The sequence below is a fragment of the Macrotis lagotis genome, chromosome 7 (genome assembly GCF_037893015.1).
Source record: "Macrotis lagotis isolate mMagLag1 chromosome 7, bilby.v1.9.chrom.fasta, whole genome shotgun sequence".
Taxonomy (NCBI): Eukaryota; Metazoa; Chordata; class Mammalia; order Peramelemorphia; family Peramelidae; genus Macrotis; species Macrotis lagotis.
In genome coordinates this window covers 103,879,987-103,897,951 of record NC_133664.1, presented here as the reverse complement: position 1 = coordinate 103,897,951, position 17,965 = coordinate 103,879,987, and the positions used below count along the sequence as shown (strand labels likewise).

Genomic DNA, 17,965 nt, shown 5'->3' with positions numbered 1-17,965 from the left:
CCTAAAGAAATTTAGAATCATTTGTAAGACATGGGAGATACTGGCTCTGAAGAAAGTACTGTATTCTGTGAACAAAACATAATGGTAGCAGCTCATAAAAAGCATGAGATTTGTTTAGAGACATTTCCTTTCCAAATGTTCATTTGTGCCTGATCTAGTCAGCCATGTATACATACATACATGCATTCATGTCTATATAATTATATATAATGTATAATTATATAAATATATAATTATACATGATATAATATAGTAAGTATATATAATATATAATTTTAATATATATATGTATAGTACAGTGAGCCTGAAAGAGTGATGCTATTTTGGTCTTCAGAGTACAAAGGACAACAATCAACCAATATATGTGGACAAATATTTAGAGTCCTAATCTAGAATGGCAAGAAGTTTTATAAGTCAGTTAGCCCCACCTTTTCAGTTTACAGATGACAGTATTGAGACCCAGAAAGATTTGTCCAATGTCACACAGCTACTAAACACAAGAAATGGGATTTCAATGTAAGGGCTCTGGCCTCTGAGTCAATGTTAGTTCCATTACTATGCTATATGCTGGTTTAGTAAAAGCAACTTCCTTTCTGACTATATTAGCAGGTAAAGTGATCTCTCACAACCAGGATGTTGCTTGTTCTCACTATCTCTTTTCAGAAATGAAACACTTATTTAGATGTGTAATTCTTGCTAGGCACTTAACCTCACTTTTTCTCAGTGTATTCAATCTTTTTGATTCTTGTGAGGATATAGGGTAACACATACAAAGTTCTTTGCAAATCATAAAATGATATAGAAATACTATTAATGTCCAAAATTTTGATAGTATTTATATTAAGTATGCAGTACAAGAAGGTAAAATTTTCCTTTAATTATATATAACAAAAGTTTCATACTTCTTATAGAAATCTACTGCCATCTTGGGCCAATAGATTCTTTCCCATATCAGTTTCAGTATTTTCTCTTGGTATGAAGAAAATGGCTATGGAAAGGAATGTCATATATAGTACCTATTATTTCCTGTATCATGTGTGGAATCAATTAAGTATTGTATACCAGCAGAATCAAACACATATTGAGTTAGAAAACTACACATTAACATCATTGCTACTATTCAGTTGTTTTCAGTCTTGTTTGAATTGTAACCCCATTTGGGGATTTCTTAGAAAATATAATGAAGTGCTTTGTCATTTCCTTCTCCAGTTCATTCTATAGATGAGAAGACTGATAAAACAGAATTAAGTAACTTTCCCAGGGTCACACAGCTAGTAAATGTCTAAGACCAGATTTGAACTTGGGTCTTCCTGACTTCAGGGCCAGAGCTCCATCTGCTCTATAAATAATTTCTTAATAATTTGGTTAAACATTTCCCAGTTGCATTTTAATCTGGTTTCTGGAAGCACTTTGCAGACTAAATTTAAACTCAGTTCTCTCTTGTACTATACCTTTGCACAATTTCAACTTCTGATGGTTGATGAAAACCAGAGTTCCCTCTGGGGAATGAAATGTGCATCATCACAGAATCATATCCTATATTTAGAGCTGGAAGAGAATGCAGAATCATCTGATTCAATCCTCTCTTTTTAAAGATGAGGAAACTGGAACACAGAGAAATGAAGTGATATCCCTAAGTTACTAATAATATGTAGCAGAGCTGTGATCTAAACTCAAGTCCTTGGGCTCTAGGCTACCTGTGTCCTTTCCACAGAACTTCTTCAGTCACTTCTATCCCTGAAGATTACATTCTTGCTTTTAAGTTGGTATCATATTTTGAAGACCTTCATGAAGTTGCTCCTTAAGTCAATCATCATCCAAGATTCAAGGTACAACCATGACCTTGCAGCATCATTTCAGTGCAAGGAAGTTTATAAGCCCTGGTGGCACAGTCTTTGGAAAATGTCTGAGACTCTCAACCATAGAGTCTTATAATAAATGTATTACTTGAATTTCAAATATCACCTTTAAACTTTCCACAGCTCTGGATTCTCCTGACATACAGGGGAGACCTTTAGTCTTCTATTGCTTAATGAGAATAGGGAATTAATTGCTGGCTAATGCTGATACTCATATCCTAAAAATGGTGTTCAGATTAGCCTTAGTCAATATATAAAACAGTAGATTATTGGGAAAATGTGAATAAAGGATTGGGGAAATTTTGAAGTACTGCATATTGAATACCACTTTTACATCAGAATTCACTTTTATTTGATAGCACTTTTTAAATTTTTTCACCAATTATATATCATAAAAATTTTTAATTCATTTTTACAAGATTTTTAGTTCCAAATTTATCTCTCCTCTTCCCCTCCTCTATTCTGAAAATGATAGGCAGCTTGATATAATTTATGCATGTACTATCATGTAAGATATTTCCATATTAGTCTCAGTTGTAGAAGAAGCAGATCAAATGGAAAAAAACAACCATGAGAAAGGATAAAGTAATTTTTTTAAAAAAAATGCTTCGATTTGCATTCAGAGTCCATCAGTTCTTTACCTGGAGGTGAATAGCATTTTCTGTCATGAGTACTTTTCATTTGTCTTAGTTCACTGAGTTGTTGAGAAGAGCTGGGTCAATCAAAGTTGATTATCACACAATGTTGCTGATACATTATTTTCCTGGTTTTGCTTATTTCACTTTCCATCAGTTTGTACAAGTCTTTCCAGGTTTTTTGAAATCAGCTGGTTCATCATTTCTTATTGCAAAAGAGTGTTCCATTACATTGATATACCACAGCTTGTTCAAACCTTTCTACAATTGATGGAAGCCCCCTCAATTTCCAATATTTTCCTACCCAAAAAGGGTTGCTATAAATATTTTTGCACATGTAAGATCTTTTACCTTTATAATCATTTCTTTGGGAAGGTAGAATTTTCCTTTAATTATACCTAGCAAAAATCTCATAATTCTTATAGTAATAGTATTGCAGGATCAAAGAATAAGCTTAATTTATTGGATTCAGTTTTTTATCGTATATCTCTCCAAATCTAATCAATCAGCTAATTTCTATTAAGTAATTACCACATGCCAGATTCTGTGCTCTATAGCCACTGGGAATGCAAATACAAAAAATTATATAATCCCCATTCTCAAGAGATTTGCAGTCTATCTGTAGGGAAAAAGCACATATTTATAGGGAAGTTAAATAAATAAGTATGAGTCTATCACAGGTAGGAAAATTTGAAGAACTTCAAACAGCATATATCTATCAATCTATATCTATATATATATATGTATGAGACTCAATTAAGAGAAGAAATTGATGAAATTTATATGAAAAAATAACTTTTATTTTTACTAAATTCTAACAAAAATAGCATCTGTCAAATATTAATGTAGGCGATGAAAAAATATTCTTAAGAGTTCATAGGCCTCACCAGATTATCAAGATATAAAAGAGATAAAGAACTCTTATTGTAGAACTGAATCCCTCCATAACAGTTCATAAAATAATATTTCTAATCAACTAAGCTAGCCAATTAAATTGTCACTTTGCTCAAATCTCTTCTAATTGTTACCACCTATGGATTCTTCCTGCTAATATTGATAATGAAAAATAACATTATGTATCTTTCTATAGCTAACAAATTGATTTTTTCATTTGATCTTCATAATACCCCTTTGAGGAAGATAGAGTAGTTATGATTATGAAGGGAATAATTTTCAGATAAGGAAATAAGAGATTCATAGAGGTGAATTCAGTTCAGTTCAGCAAACATTTATTATGCACCCACTAAATAGCAAGTGATTCACCTAAGGTCACACAGCTAGTAATTAGCCAAGATGCATGTGTTGCATGAGAAACCCTAACCTCTTTATCCTTAATATTTTTTATCCTTAGTATAAATTGTTTTGAAATCTACTCTAAATAGATTAACCTTTCCTTCATTTTGATTATCACCCTCATCTAATCCTGCTATTATGGTTTATGGTTATTTGCACCTGAACCTTTCTTCTAATTAGGACTTTTTCCTCTTAATCTGATTGGACTAGAAATGCCATATCTATATTACAAGGATTGTACCAATAAATTATATCGTAGCCATGATATAATTGACACTACCAATCCTGGTAGTGTCAATGACTCAGTAACTAAAGAATTCTCACCTGCCACTCCAAGAAACTGTAGCACACAAAGCAGGAACAGCTTGGTAAAAACCTGTCTCAGTAGATAGGTTAAACCAGGATGAGGGTAATCAACAGTTACTGACCTGTTGGTGCATTAGGGGGATATCTATTCCAAGCATGTGAAGACTTCCTCTGGTGACTATCTTAGGCAGCTGAAGCCAGCTCTAGGCACTACTTAGAATTTAGAACCAAGTACACTCAGTACATCCTGGGCCATCATCAGTTGTCTTGACTGTTATCTTGCCACTGTGTTTCAATGATTTTGAGTGAAGCTAACATCGTTTAGCAACTCAATCTATTTTACATTCAATTAATGTACAAGTGGAGAGATTATCTATGATGTAGTTGTTATTTCTAGAAAACAGAGAAGCAAAAACAACCAAAATATTATTTCCTTAAGTCAAAAAAGAAAAATGGATCATTTTCTCTTGTCTGACTAAGAGAATTTTGGAAAATACATTCAAATGACTAATAATCCTAATCTGGAATATGGCAACTTTAAGAAACAAAAGCCATTTGGGTCAATGGATAAAAAATGTTGAACTAGGAGAGACAGGACCGAGTTCAAATTTTGACACTGCCACTATTTGTGACACATTAAGCAAGTTATTTAACTTCTCTGGGTCTTAGTTTCCTTAACTGTGAAATCAATATAGCAATAAGAAACAGTCATGGGATAGATACAAAGAAATGAGAGGATTAGACTAGATGATCAATAAAGTCCTTTCCAGCTTTTTGATTCAATTGTTGACATTTTGGTCTTGCTCTGGGAAATTCTGAACCCAGAGAAGTATAATGAGTTTGATATAAGGATTTGAAATGGTTATTTTTTACATTAATTCTTATGAGTTAATCTGTTTTCTGATAGAGACTTCTCTGCAATAGGAATCTCAAGTAAATATTTCCTAATAAGTACCTCATCTTTAAAATTTCCACTATGAGAAACAGGATTACATAAGGTTTTGTTAGAGGAACTGAGTATGTTTAACCTAAAGAAGAGAAAACTTAAGGGGGTGGCATCATGAATATTTGCTTCAAGTATCTGAAAGGCAGTTATGTGGAAAATGTATTCCACTGTTCTAAGATCAAAATTTCAAGAAAATTGCATAGGAAATTTTTATTTTGAATTAGATTCACTTGGATGACTTTACCATTTTTTAAATAAAAAAAATAGTTTTTGATGTTTTCTTTATATTCAACATTATTTTTCTACTTGGTAAGGGAGGTTGGAACAGCAATGATTGTAGCATAGTATTTAAGAAAAGCTCAAATGAAGTAAAGGGACTGGTAATAGCTGATTTTTATATAGTTCTTTTAGATTTCCAGAAAACTTAACAAACATCCCATTGTCCTTCATAACAGTCCTTTGAAAGAGATGCTATATGTAGCATTATGATACTGCTTGGCGAATGAATGTTTGTTGAACACATTCCCATGAGATATGGGACACCATCCATGGGTTTTAGGGTACAAAAGACATCCTTAATCAATAGATATGATCTTTCAAGCACCCTCCTAGGGTAGAAAATAGATTTAGAGATGAAAATGGCCATAGAAATAAATAACTCATTTTATAGATGAGTAAACTGAGGTTTAAAGTGTTTAAGTGTATCTTCAAAGGTCAAATAAGGATTTCAACCCAGGTCTTTCTAAACTCCAAGTCCAGTCCTTTATCTACTATAGCAATATACCATTGTGCAACAATTGGAAGGAACTTAGATCATAACTATTGTGGCATGGTAGGATTAATGCTTATAAAGAAAAGCACTGGAGGACAGAGTAATGCTAGATCTCAACCACCCATGGAGGTTACCATAAGAACTAACATCATGGATTGTATCCTGCTATAGAAGACTTGGATTTCAGTAGCTGATGTCACAGATCCTCAAGAAATCACCCAAAGAGAGAATTCAGAAAACATCATCATAAATACTATTAATGAGCATTGTACAGTGCTTTTAAGTTTGAAAATGCTTTTTCACATGTTATTTTTCTTTGTTTCTCATGACAGTTATAATGCCCATAATGCAGATGAGAAAAATGGGAAAAGATAAGCTAAGTGACTTGCCTAGGTAATACCTAAGAAGTAAGTGTTTGAGGCAGGATTTGAACTTAGATCTTCCTCATTTAAACAAAACACTTTATCCATTGCACAGCCTAAATCTGTCAAGATATTAATGCTTAGTTATTTGTGTCCATATGAAAATGTTTAATAATATTGTTTTTCATTTATTCAATTTTATTCCTCTAACTCCAGATTTGCAACAGAAAGTTATCTATGCAATTATGTATTAATTGTGTTGACCACAATTATTCCTTTAAATATGTGTGGCTATGAACACTGAAGAAAAAAATTAAAGTATTTCTTTGATTTAAATGTCTAATTAGGCAGCATATGTCTTATTACCAAAAATGTGTATTTTTACTGGTTCCAACTTCAGATTCCTCTTCTGTCTCTTTAAAAAAAAGTTACAGTACCCTCCAAATAGAAATTCTTGGTTCCTTAGCAATCTTAGACCATTACAATTGAAACTTCCCTTCCCCCATGGGCTTTACCAGTAACATGGGGAAACTCCTGAGGCAATATAAGGTTCTCAGAAGCTGATGATACCAGTAGCTTGTTGTGTCCAAGACTATGCTACTGGTGCCACCCAGCAGAGGATGGCTGTTATAGCCACAAGGTGCTGGGGATGTCATTCTGATGTCCTTTTACATCCACACACCCATCTCTTGTATGGAAAATCCCTCACAGCATGTCCAGATTGGGGCATTGGCAGTAATCTGGGGTCATTCTCTACTTCTAGCTTTAGATAGTAAGTATTTCATAACTACTTCCCAAAATTGACTTTCTCTTTTCTGCTTTTTTCTCTTTCAGATTCATTTCACTCCACTAAGGGCAACTAATTGTAGGTAAGTACCATCTTTCCAGGGTTCATTTTGAATTTTTTTTAGTTGCACTGGTTTAGTGTCGAATAGAAAATAATTTCACCAGTGGTCATGTCAGAGGAATGTCTAAATCTAAGTTATTTGCTTTTTTTATTTTTTTACCACAAATCTCTCCCATTCCCTAATTAAATATCAAGATTTCTCAACCTACTGTCAGTTTATTTGTACCCTAAGGTGAGAGGAATGATCTCTCCTCTTCATCCCTTGTCATTGTTTTTGCTGGATATCTTCAGTTGCAAAATACTGCTACTAATTCATTTGTGATTGAAGAAACAGGGCTCAGGTTTTCTGGAAAATGTGGGAATGTTTTTACCATTTGGTTTTAAGGGTCAGGTAATGACAAATTTCAGCTTGTGGTGGAAACTCACACAAACTCACACATACTCATACACATACACATAAACACATCCAATAACAACATTAAATTCTTCCAGCCCATTCTTTAGGATTAGTGTTTGTGCTGTCACTTATACAGCCATCAGAAAACAAGAGAAGGGCCCATTGTGGAGGGACCACTGTGGATGTGAATGTACTGTTGTGAATTTTGTGTCTGTTCCTCTATTTATGGGTATGACTTTTTTGGAATATGAGTCATATGATTATGTGTGTTTACTCTATCTACTATATCAACTAGTTGTTGCTCTTTGTGTGTTCTTGTATATCTATTTTTGTGAATGTGTGCCCTCTATTCTGTCTAAATGTACACTATTATATGCATCTATTTGTGATAATGTGTCTTAACAATAAGTATTTTTCTGCTAGTATGTTATGTGCTTATGTATACATAGAACTATGAGTATTGAATAACCACTCAATAGCTATCTGAATGGATGTATGACCTTACTTATATTCTATCAACATCTACATTTACATATTTACATGCATCTTAATAAAAATATTAAGCTTATATATTTGTACATATATGGTAATTTATTGTAGCTCTATGGCCATAGTTTCCTACACTAATCAAATTACAGGGCCAGCCCAAAAAAGAAAAATGTTTCTGTGTGTGTGTGTGTGTGTGTGTGTGTGTGTGTGTGTGTGTGTGTTTCTGGTTGCATATATGATCAATTATTAAAATGTAGGTTCAGCTCTGATGGTATATGCCTATTATGATGATAAAGGAAACTCATGAAATGAAAACTTCCTTTACCAAAGCAGACTGTCATTTCTTCTGCAACTTAAAGTCTAAGAACATTGCCAGTCTTTAAGAGGTTCATGACTTATTAAGATAATTTCCAAGAAAAGAGGAAATCTCAGAGAGAAAGAAAATGATGATAAGTCTCAGTCATAGGAGTGTTATTTTTTCTGCCTGTATATCATATTTTTGTCATGACCAAAAATTATTATTTGGTGAAATTCCTCTCCATAAATAATTAGGCTAGTCCTTAGAGAGCAAATATATTCAATTGACCAGGACCATACCCCAAACCTTTGAATCTTGGTGTACTCTGCCAGAGCTTGATCTCTTCTACCTCAATAGTTTTTAAAAACCTAGTGGTATCTCTAACTTAATGAAGCACTGAAATAGTTTATGAATTTTAAAAAATATGAAGGTTAAATTGCATAACAAATATTACCTTGTACTTTAACATGTTCAAAGTATTAAATGAAGGGGCATTTATCATTAAGTAATTTATATGACTGATTTTTAAGAGACTGCATATAAAGCATATTGGACAGAGAACTGGTCTTGGTCAAGATGTCCCTAAAAAGTCATTGAACCTCTTAAAGTCTCTGGCAATATTCTTGGACTATAAATTGCAGAAGAAATGATAATCTGCTTTGGTAGAGGAAGTTTTCATTTCATGAGTTTCCTCTATCAAAAAAATATCACAGATCTAATCCAACATCATTTTTGTTCAATCTAATCAGTTGTGTTGACTCTTTGTGAACTGATTTGGGATTTTCTTGAAAGAGATAGGAATAGTTTGTTATTTTCTTTTCAACTCATTTTTCAGATTAGGAAGCTGAAGTAAGGAAGATTAAATGACTTGCCTAGAGTCATATAGATAGTATGTGTCTGGGGTCAGATTTGAAATCTGGAATGAGTCTTCCTGACTTCAGACTATTTTCTCTATCTACTACCTCTCTACTATTCTTTTAGAGAGGCTAGCCTCCCAACTTCCCATATCCATAGTAACCAATTTAAGGAACTAATACCATCTTTCACAACTATTCCAGAAAATCTCAATAATACTGCCTTTCTTCCAATGACCACTCTTCTGTTACTAAAAACAGCCCCTCAAATCTATTTACTGGGGAACCTAAATCATATGATTCCTCACATACAAGTATATTTGAGTGCATAGAGAAACCTCTTCAATGTAATCTTCCTCCAGCAGCATCTCTTTCATCTCAGAGGATTCCAATAGTTTTCTGTCTCAAATTAAAACTGATATAAATTTAGGACAGTGGAAGTTAGAACATAAATGAGAAAATACTTCTTTGAGTTGAAGAAACAACCATTTGTATTATCAGATATTTGATCATGTAATTCATTTATTCTACTAGGTCTTGGTAGACACAAGATGGGATCTAGGATTCATCTCATTGAGAGTAGGAGTTGGGGGAAAGATCAGGGTCCCGTTTCCAGGAATTTTGTGACCATGTGATTGATTATCTGTCTAGGAAATTTAAACAGTATACCATGGATGTGGAGAACCAGACAATGGTGACCGAGTTCATTTTGGTTGGGTTCCCAGGGAGCAGTACCATGCGTGGGCTGGTGTTCCTGATGTTCCTCTTGGCCTACATGCTAACAGTGTCAGAGAATGTGATCATCATCCTTTTGGTGCAAAGGAACAGGCCACTCCACAAACCAATGTACTTCTTCTTGGCTAACCTTTCCTTCCTGGAAACCTGGTACATCTCTGTCACTGTGCCCAAGCTGCTCTTCAGTTTCTGGTCTCTGAGCAACATAATTTCTTTCTCCCACTGCATGACTCAACTCTACTTTTTCATTGCACTCATGTGTACCGAGTGTGTGCTTCTGGCTGCCATGGCGTATGATCGCTATGTGGCCATTTGCCGCCCACTCCATTACCCCACCATCATGAGCCATGGCCTCTGTTTCCGCCTGGCTCTAGGATCTTGGACTATTGGATTTGGGATCTCGTTAGCTAAGATCTACTTCATCTCCCGCCTTAGTTTCTGTGGTCCCAATGTCATCAACCATTTCTTTTGTGACATCTCTCCTGTGCTTAATCTGTCCTGCACAGACATGTCCATGGCTGAGCTAGTAGACTTTATTTTAGCATTAATCATTTTTCTTTTTCCATTATCTATAACAGTGTTGTCCTATGGATGCATTCTTGTTACAGTTCTAAAGATGCCCACAGGAAAGCAAAAAGCTTTCTCTACTTGTGCCTCACATCTTGTTGTGGTCACTGTTTTCTACTCAGCCACCATCTTCATGTATGCCCGGCCACGTGCCATTCATGCTTTCAACATGAATAAAGTAATTTCTATATTTTATGCCATTGTTACCCCAGCCCTTAATCCTTTCATCTACTGCCTAAGGAATCGAGAAGTCAAGGAGGCCCTGAAAAAACTGGCCTGTGTCCAGGGTACCTGAACTGACCCATCTGGCCACAAAAACCAATGGACAAAAATGGAATAGTTGCTTCTCTTTTCCCCTGTCTTTCATGATAAATTATAGTTGAATTTTTCCCTATTAACATGTTACTACAGTTCTTTGGCAAAGTCCCTTACACATGTTCTGAAATTTATTTAGCTTTTCAGAGAAAATGGCATCCATGGTATAAATATAGATTAAAGTTACAGAAAAATTGAATAGCTGGATAATAATTTTAACAGCTAATATTTATATCATGCTTCAAGGTTTGCAAAGGCTTACATTTGTTATCTCATTTGATCTCCACAAAAGATCTCTGAGGTGGGTATTATCATTCTCTTTTGACAGAAGTGTAAAATGAGGATGAAAGAGGCTAAGTTGTTTACCCAAAGTCACATAGTATCTTTTTTATTTTTTATTTTTCTTAGTTTTTGCAAGGCAATGGGGTTGGGGTTTTCCAAAGGTAACACACCCAAGTAATTATTAAGTGTCTGAGGCCACATTTGAACTCAGGTATTCCTGACTCCAGGGCCAGTACTCTATTCATTGTGTCACCTAGCCTCCCCTACATAGTAAGTATCTGAAGCAGGACTTGTAATCAGGCTTCTTTAACTTGAAATTTAGTAAGGTCATCTAATTGTATCTCCTATACTACAATAATTTTTTCCCCAAGAGATAGCATCTAGGCTCTGATTGAACACTTTGGGGCTGGAAAATTCATTGCACATTAGAGAAATTAATTTCATTTCTGGACAGCTCTAATCTACATGTTGAGTCAAAGTCTGTTTTCCTATTCAACTATTTATTCTTGTTTTGACCTCTGGAACCATGGAGAGAAATTAGCTTCCCCTTTCTTGTGTTTAAAGATTGCTGCTTTGTCCCCACTCAGTATTTCTTTTGTACTTTATAGTCAAGTGTAAATACAAGAGTAAGGTTCAGAGTGAACTGGAGATAACTGCTTTTTAGCCCTGATTACATTATTGATTTCACGTTGGGTTATCTATCAGTGGGAAAAAAATTAACCTTTTCCTCTAGAATTAATTTGTAAAAATTGTCTTCAGAGGAGTTTGTGTTGGTGCTCTATACCAGCCTTTACAGATATTTTACTCTCCTGGCTTCAACATCTGTTATTTTTCTAAGATGAGAAAAATGAATTCTCTCCTTGGTGGGAGATAGTGCAATTGACAGATGCTCATCTTCAACGTATCTGATAGGAGATTCTTTACTTAGAAGATTTCCTCTGCTTTTCCTCTCACTTGTACTTTAACATTCAAGTATATGTCTAAGAGGCTAGATTCTCAATATTCAATACCTGTGGCTTTCCTTTCAACTCCAGGCCAGCTCCCTTCACAAATTATAGTTATAAGAATGCAAAGTTGACAAGGATTTCAGAGGTCAGTTCCTTTAACCTTTGTTCAAGTTATGAATTCTAGGTGCAACATAGCTAACAAATAGCCCTTAATGTTTTGCTTAAAAATTTCTGAGTACCTAGAAACTTATTCCCTGGGGCAACCTGTTTCAGTTTTTGTATAGCTTTAATGAGTTATATATATATATATATATAAAATCTTGAGCTAACATCTAGTTCCTCTGTCAGAATCTATTAAAATGAGTTAAAGGGGAAAAATGTGAATGCACTTTTTCCCAGTTAGCATTGATCATTTTACAACCTTAGTAAAAGTTCAAGAGTATCCCTGTCCATATTCTTTAACAGTGGAAATAGGTCATAAGATTGGGGATTAACCAGATACATGTATTGTGATTTATTATTCTCTTGATTATTAGGGTCTGGAGAGTTGGATTAGAAAACGAACTTTGTTCACAATTTAATTAGAAAAGATGCCTCCTAAAATGTGACAAGCAGTGGGAGAAAGGTAGGATGAAGGTACAAAGGCAAAGACAAAGTGAATGATGGGAATGAATAGGAAGAAAGATGAAAAGGATCAGGCATTAGTGGAGGCTGGAAGTAGCAAGGTTTTTCAGTAAGGATGTAGCATCTAAAAGAGCTGTGACAAGGAGTTAGTAGAAGCTGTATATTAGATGAAAACTGACCATTTTAAGGCTTGGTTGAATGTCAGCTATTCATTTAGGTCTGCTTAGCTGGATGTCTCCACTCTTATTTGAACTTCTCGCCACATGGGGAAATGTGCAGGAAGAAAGCAGGGAAGACATTTTTTTTTTCTTTAGTCCCATAGGAAGTTATGAATTTGAAATGGGAGAATGTGAAATATATCTTTAACTTTCCTGACTTTACTATTTCAATAATATCAACATTTCGCCAGACCTTGAATGCTGAAGTCATTTCTGGCCCCTCCCTTTTCATCATTCCCCAACCCTCATATGCAATAACTCATCTAATTTTTAAAATTCTTCCTTCACAATATATTTAAATTTATATTCTTTCTCTTTCATTTTATTTTTGAGGCAATATGTGGTATGATGAATAATAGGTCGGGTCTGGAGTCAGAAAGACCTTAGACAATTGATGCAAGAATCTTGTCAATTCACTTAACATCTCAGACATAGTTTTCTCATTTGTAAAGTGAGAAATAACAGGACCTACCCCATAGGGATGATGTGGGAATGAAATGAGACAAAATATAAAGTGGTTTATAAGCCTTAAAGTGATGTGTAATTTCATTATTAATATTCCTTCTTCTATTCTCCAGAATAATCTAATTATCTATTATCACCTTTTACAGCCTTTTTTTGGGACAATAATCTCCTAATAGGCCTCACTACTTCAATTGCCTCTCAACTTGAATCTGTTCTAAACACAACACTGCTAAAATAATTACTACTCTGTAGATGGCACTCCTTTATTTAAATACACATCTAAGCACATTTTTATCTCTCCATTGCTTTATAAGATAAAACATATTCTCGTTTGTGTGTATTTCATTTTCCCCCAATTACTTGTAAAGATAGTTTTAAAACTTCATATTTGTAAGATTTTGAAGAACACATTTTTGTCCCTTCTTCATTTCCCTCCCTTTTTCCAGGACAGCAAATAACCTGACACAGGTTATACATGTACAATTATGTTAAACATATTTCCTTATTAGTCAAGTTGTGAAAGAATAAGAACAAAAATGAAAAAAAATTGAGATAAAAAAACAAATTGTAAAATAGTAAACTTTAGTCTGTGTTCAGACTCCATTTTTTCCCTTTAGATATAGATGGAATTTTCCATCACAATTTTTTTTTTGTAAGGCAATGGAATTAAATGATTTACTCAAAGTCACACAGCTAGGTAATTAATAAGTGCCTGAGGTCAGATTTGAATTTAGGTCCTCCTGATTCCAGGGCTGACTCTCTGGCCACTGCACCATCCAGCTGCTCCTGGAATGTCTTTGATGAGATTGTCTATTATTAAGAAATGCTAACTCTATCATGGATGATCATTACACATGTTTCTGTAGCTGTGTACAACGTTGTTCTTGTTCTGCTCACTTCTTTCAGCAGCAATTCCTGTAAGTCTTCCCAGGAAAGACTGCCTGTCATTAGTGACTCCTCACAATCTGACCTCTAATCTAATGGCACCCAGTTTATTATACATATTGTTCCCTCAATATACAAAGGGTGTTCTCCCCTCTAAATGTTTGCACATGCAGTTTCCTCCATTTTATGTGTATTATTTCATCCATCCACCTCTTCCAGTTAAGTCCCTATTTCATTCATGTGCTTCAATCCACAAGGATTACTTCTTTCTATGTCTCCATATTCCTTATATTCCTCATTTAACTCTCTGTTATAGCCTGTTTTCTATCATATTGTTGTCTTAATATTTAACTCTGGTGTTGTATATGTATCTGTTTTGTATGTATGTCCATTTCTCTCAATAGATGGTAAAATTTTTGAGGTCAGGGACCATATCCTTTTCATTCTGTCCCATTTGCTCTCCCTATGGTGACTAATATAATGTTATACACATGTTGTTATTTAGTCATTTTTGACTTCATAACTCCTTTTGGGGATTTCTTGGCAAAAATACTGGCTTTCCATTTCCAGTTCATTTTACAGATGAGGAAACTGAGGCAAATAGAGTTAAGTCACTCACTCAAGGTCACATAGCTAGAAAGCATTTGAGTCCAGATTTTAATGCAAATCTTCCTGCCCCCTGCACCAATTAGTTATATACAGGAGATTATTAATAAATATTTACTGAATGTATGAATAACTATTCAATTTTATTCTTTTCTTACTCTTGCACTCACATTTTCTTACCATTCCTCTAGTCACACCCTAATTTACATGGGCAAGTATTTATATTTTGTGTAGGAATACCTTCTTTCAATGATATTCTTTGCCCAAGAGTATCATTTTGTCTCCTCAAAGTTTTTCCATTGTGTACCACAGAGATTCTTAGCACATTCATCTACCCACTATTTTGGGTTGTCACTATTGACAACCAAAGCAATTTACATAAAGCTGTTTGCAAGGTACTTTCCTTATAGAGTTCTAGTGAAGTAGATAGTGCAAGACTTTGTGTTCCTGTTTTATAGATAAGAAAATCAAGGCTCTAAGAGGTTGTGGATTATCCATGCTCACCTATCTGGTAAGGGTCAGGAATAAGATTCAGGTCTAGCACACCTGACTCTAAAGCTAGCATTCTATCCAATGTACCACACTGTCTCTCCATGACTATCCTTGTCAAACCACATGACAATAAACAACTGTAATAAAATGATTCTGACTTAGCAGCTATTCATTTTTGGTAATATTCTATAGAATATTCCAGGACTATGAGGAATGTGAAATGTCCTTTCAAATCTGTACTATAAGCTTGATATGTAGGATCTTTTCATCTACTTAAGGGTGCAAAATATGGTTGAGAATAGAAATGAAACATGATTTCATGGATATAGGCAACTCCTGGATAAGAAGCTTCTTCTACTGTTGTAGTAATTAAAGGAAGTTTTTCCTATCATCAGTACTATCGCTGAAATTTAAAGTCTTAGGGAATAACATGCAGCAAAAAGAGTTTAAGGGATTTGTTCAGGATCACATAGTCACAATTAAAGTCGACCTGATTCCAAAGCCAGCTCTCTAACCACCAGGTCAACTAACTTTTATTTAGGAATAAATATTGATGATTATTATGACATTAAAAGAGGAAGAGCAAGTTTCCCTATTTTTAGGCAAGGGAAAACCAGAATTGACTCTCTAGGTGAAATGACTTTCCGTTGTCCTACAGTGGTCTAGTGGTAGGAGCAAGAAAATAAATCCAGTTCTCCTAACTTCTGGTGCCTCTCTAGGGAGGCAACATATTATTCCAAGCTCTAGAAAATAACTGGTTACCATACAGGGGCTGTGCTGGTTGATATTTAACAACCAACCTCTTTTGGGGGGAGGGGAAACAAATATAAATATATATGTATATATATATATATATATACATATATATGATACAAATTTTTAAGTTGAATCTGCTTTTTCAGTTAAATCTGACAGTAATAAAATTTACTTTTTTATTATCACTTTCTTAAGTTTAGAAGATTAAGAAAACAATTGATTAAGCCCTAATTGATAACATTTTTTTTTTCTGAGATGCAAATGCTAACCCTGAAATTTTGACTCTTACTCAGCAGTAGGAGCTGATTTCAGGACACCACTGGTTTGATATCTAACAGACTGGGAACAGGAATATGAAAATGCATTGATACTTTTTCTACAGAAGTATTATTAAATAAAATGATATATTAGAAATAATAAAAAGTAATTCCCCTAGCAGGGGGAAAATCAGACTATATAATAATAAGGCAATAATAATTTTCATAGTTTACAAATTACTTTCATACACATTATCATATTAGATACTCAAAAGGAAGATTTTGCTATTATATTTCTATATATCAGCACAGTGAGACTCAAAGATGTTAAGAAACTTAGCCAAGGTAATCCTACTTTGATAAGGAACTTCTGATACTACTTAAAGGGTCTTTCTATTTCATCAAGTAAAATAAATCAAAGTTTGTAATAGGAATCTCCATATAGTATATCCCATATTCCTTTTTACTCTTAATAGAGACAAAATATTCTGGAAAGATATTCTGACCTCATGATGTAATAAAATAATTTTGAAGGATACAACAAATCTTTAAATTTCTCCCTTATGTACCCTGGACATGTTCAAATACAAACAGCACTTTCCTTCATTAAATCTGAATGATAAAAAATTGGAATCCAATCATTAATATTGTTTTCACGACCATAGATATAACTTATTGCTGTCCATCCTACCCTGTAGCAATATCAGAAGCAGGAACAACACTTTCCCTATTTGCTCACATAAAGGCTAGAGGGATCTGTGCCAGATTCTCTTCTCTCAAGGTCAGAAGAGAAAGTTCCTTAAACCTATCATCTTTCTAATTATTGTTTACATCCTTTCCTATATATAATGGATCTCACTACCTTTCTTTCTCTGTTCACTCCTGTAGTCCTCAACTTCCCCATTATTGTGTCTGAAAGAGTAAATATGTTCAAGGTAGAAGGGAGGAAGGAGACCCTATAGAACCTCGAACTCATAATTTTAAAGATCCCTCTGGAGTGGGAGAAATGTGTGTGTGTGTGTGTGTGTGTGTGTGTGTGTGTGTGTGTGTGTGTGTGTGTGAGAGAGAGAGAGAGAGAGAGAGAGAGAGAGAGAGAGAGACAGAGACAGAGAGAGAGACAGAGAAAGAAACAGAGAGAAGAAGAAGAAGAAGAAGAAGAAGAAGAAGAAGAAGGAGAAGAAGAAAGAGAAGGAGAAGAAGGAGAAGGAGGAGGAGGAGGAGGAGGAGGAGGAGGAGGAGGAGGAGGAGGAGGAGGGAGAGAGAGAAATAAGAATAATAAATCCTGTCAAGTAATGGAGGTTCTCTAAGCTTTAAAATAAATTTAACTAATGAGTTTATTGTAGTAATAAATTAAGGAAAAGAGGAATGAAGAGGAGGCAATGGAGGGTAGTTGGGAGTGGTCCATCTGTATTAATCTTATCCCATACTCAGAAAGTCTAATTAGTTCTGTGGTCCAAATGTGGGCTTTATTCAAAAGAGGTCATGGAGCATTGCTTTAAAATTGATCCTGTTTTTGAAGAAATTCATGATGAGCTCAGCATCCCCTAAGAACTTTGATCCCTGCTCAAGTTGGAAAGGAGTTTTGAGTTGGACAGTAACTGCTGAAGTGTGGAGTGGGATTTTCTGCTATATTCCCATATCTTTAAATTGGGTTTCTAAGAATAGGCAGAGATCAGGTGGCTGATCACCTTATAAGGGAAACAATCACAGCAGGTCTTTAGAAGGAGTAGCTGACGAAGAGACACAGGAAGTTTCTAG

At 34.6% G+C, this 17,965-nt stretch overlaps 2 protein-coding genes across 2 annotated transcripts in view; both read left to right on the top strand.

The window, feature by feature from the left end:
* The first annotated feature begins 6,785 nt into the window (after positions 1-6,785).
* The window catches only part of LOC141492811 (olfactory receptor 2A1/2A42-like), an 83,539-nt gene continuing 72,359 nt past the window's right edge, over positions 6,786-17,965 (top strand). The window contains exons 1-2 of the mRNA XM_074193482.1: positions 6,786-6,813; positions 7,008-7,042. The gene's annotated coding sequence lies outside the window, so the exon portion shown is untranslated. The remainder of the gene's footprint in view (positions 6,814-7,007; positions 7,043-17,965) is intronic.
* LOC141492812 (olfactory receptor 6B1) lies at positions 7,025-16,007 on the top strand. The gene has a single exon (XM_074193483.1). The coding sequence runs from the start codon at positions 9,729-9,731 to the stop codon at positions 10,653-10,655; it is 927 nt and encodes a 308-aa protein (XP_074049584.1). The 5' UTR covers positions 7,025-9,728; the 3' UTR covers positions 10,656-16,007.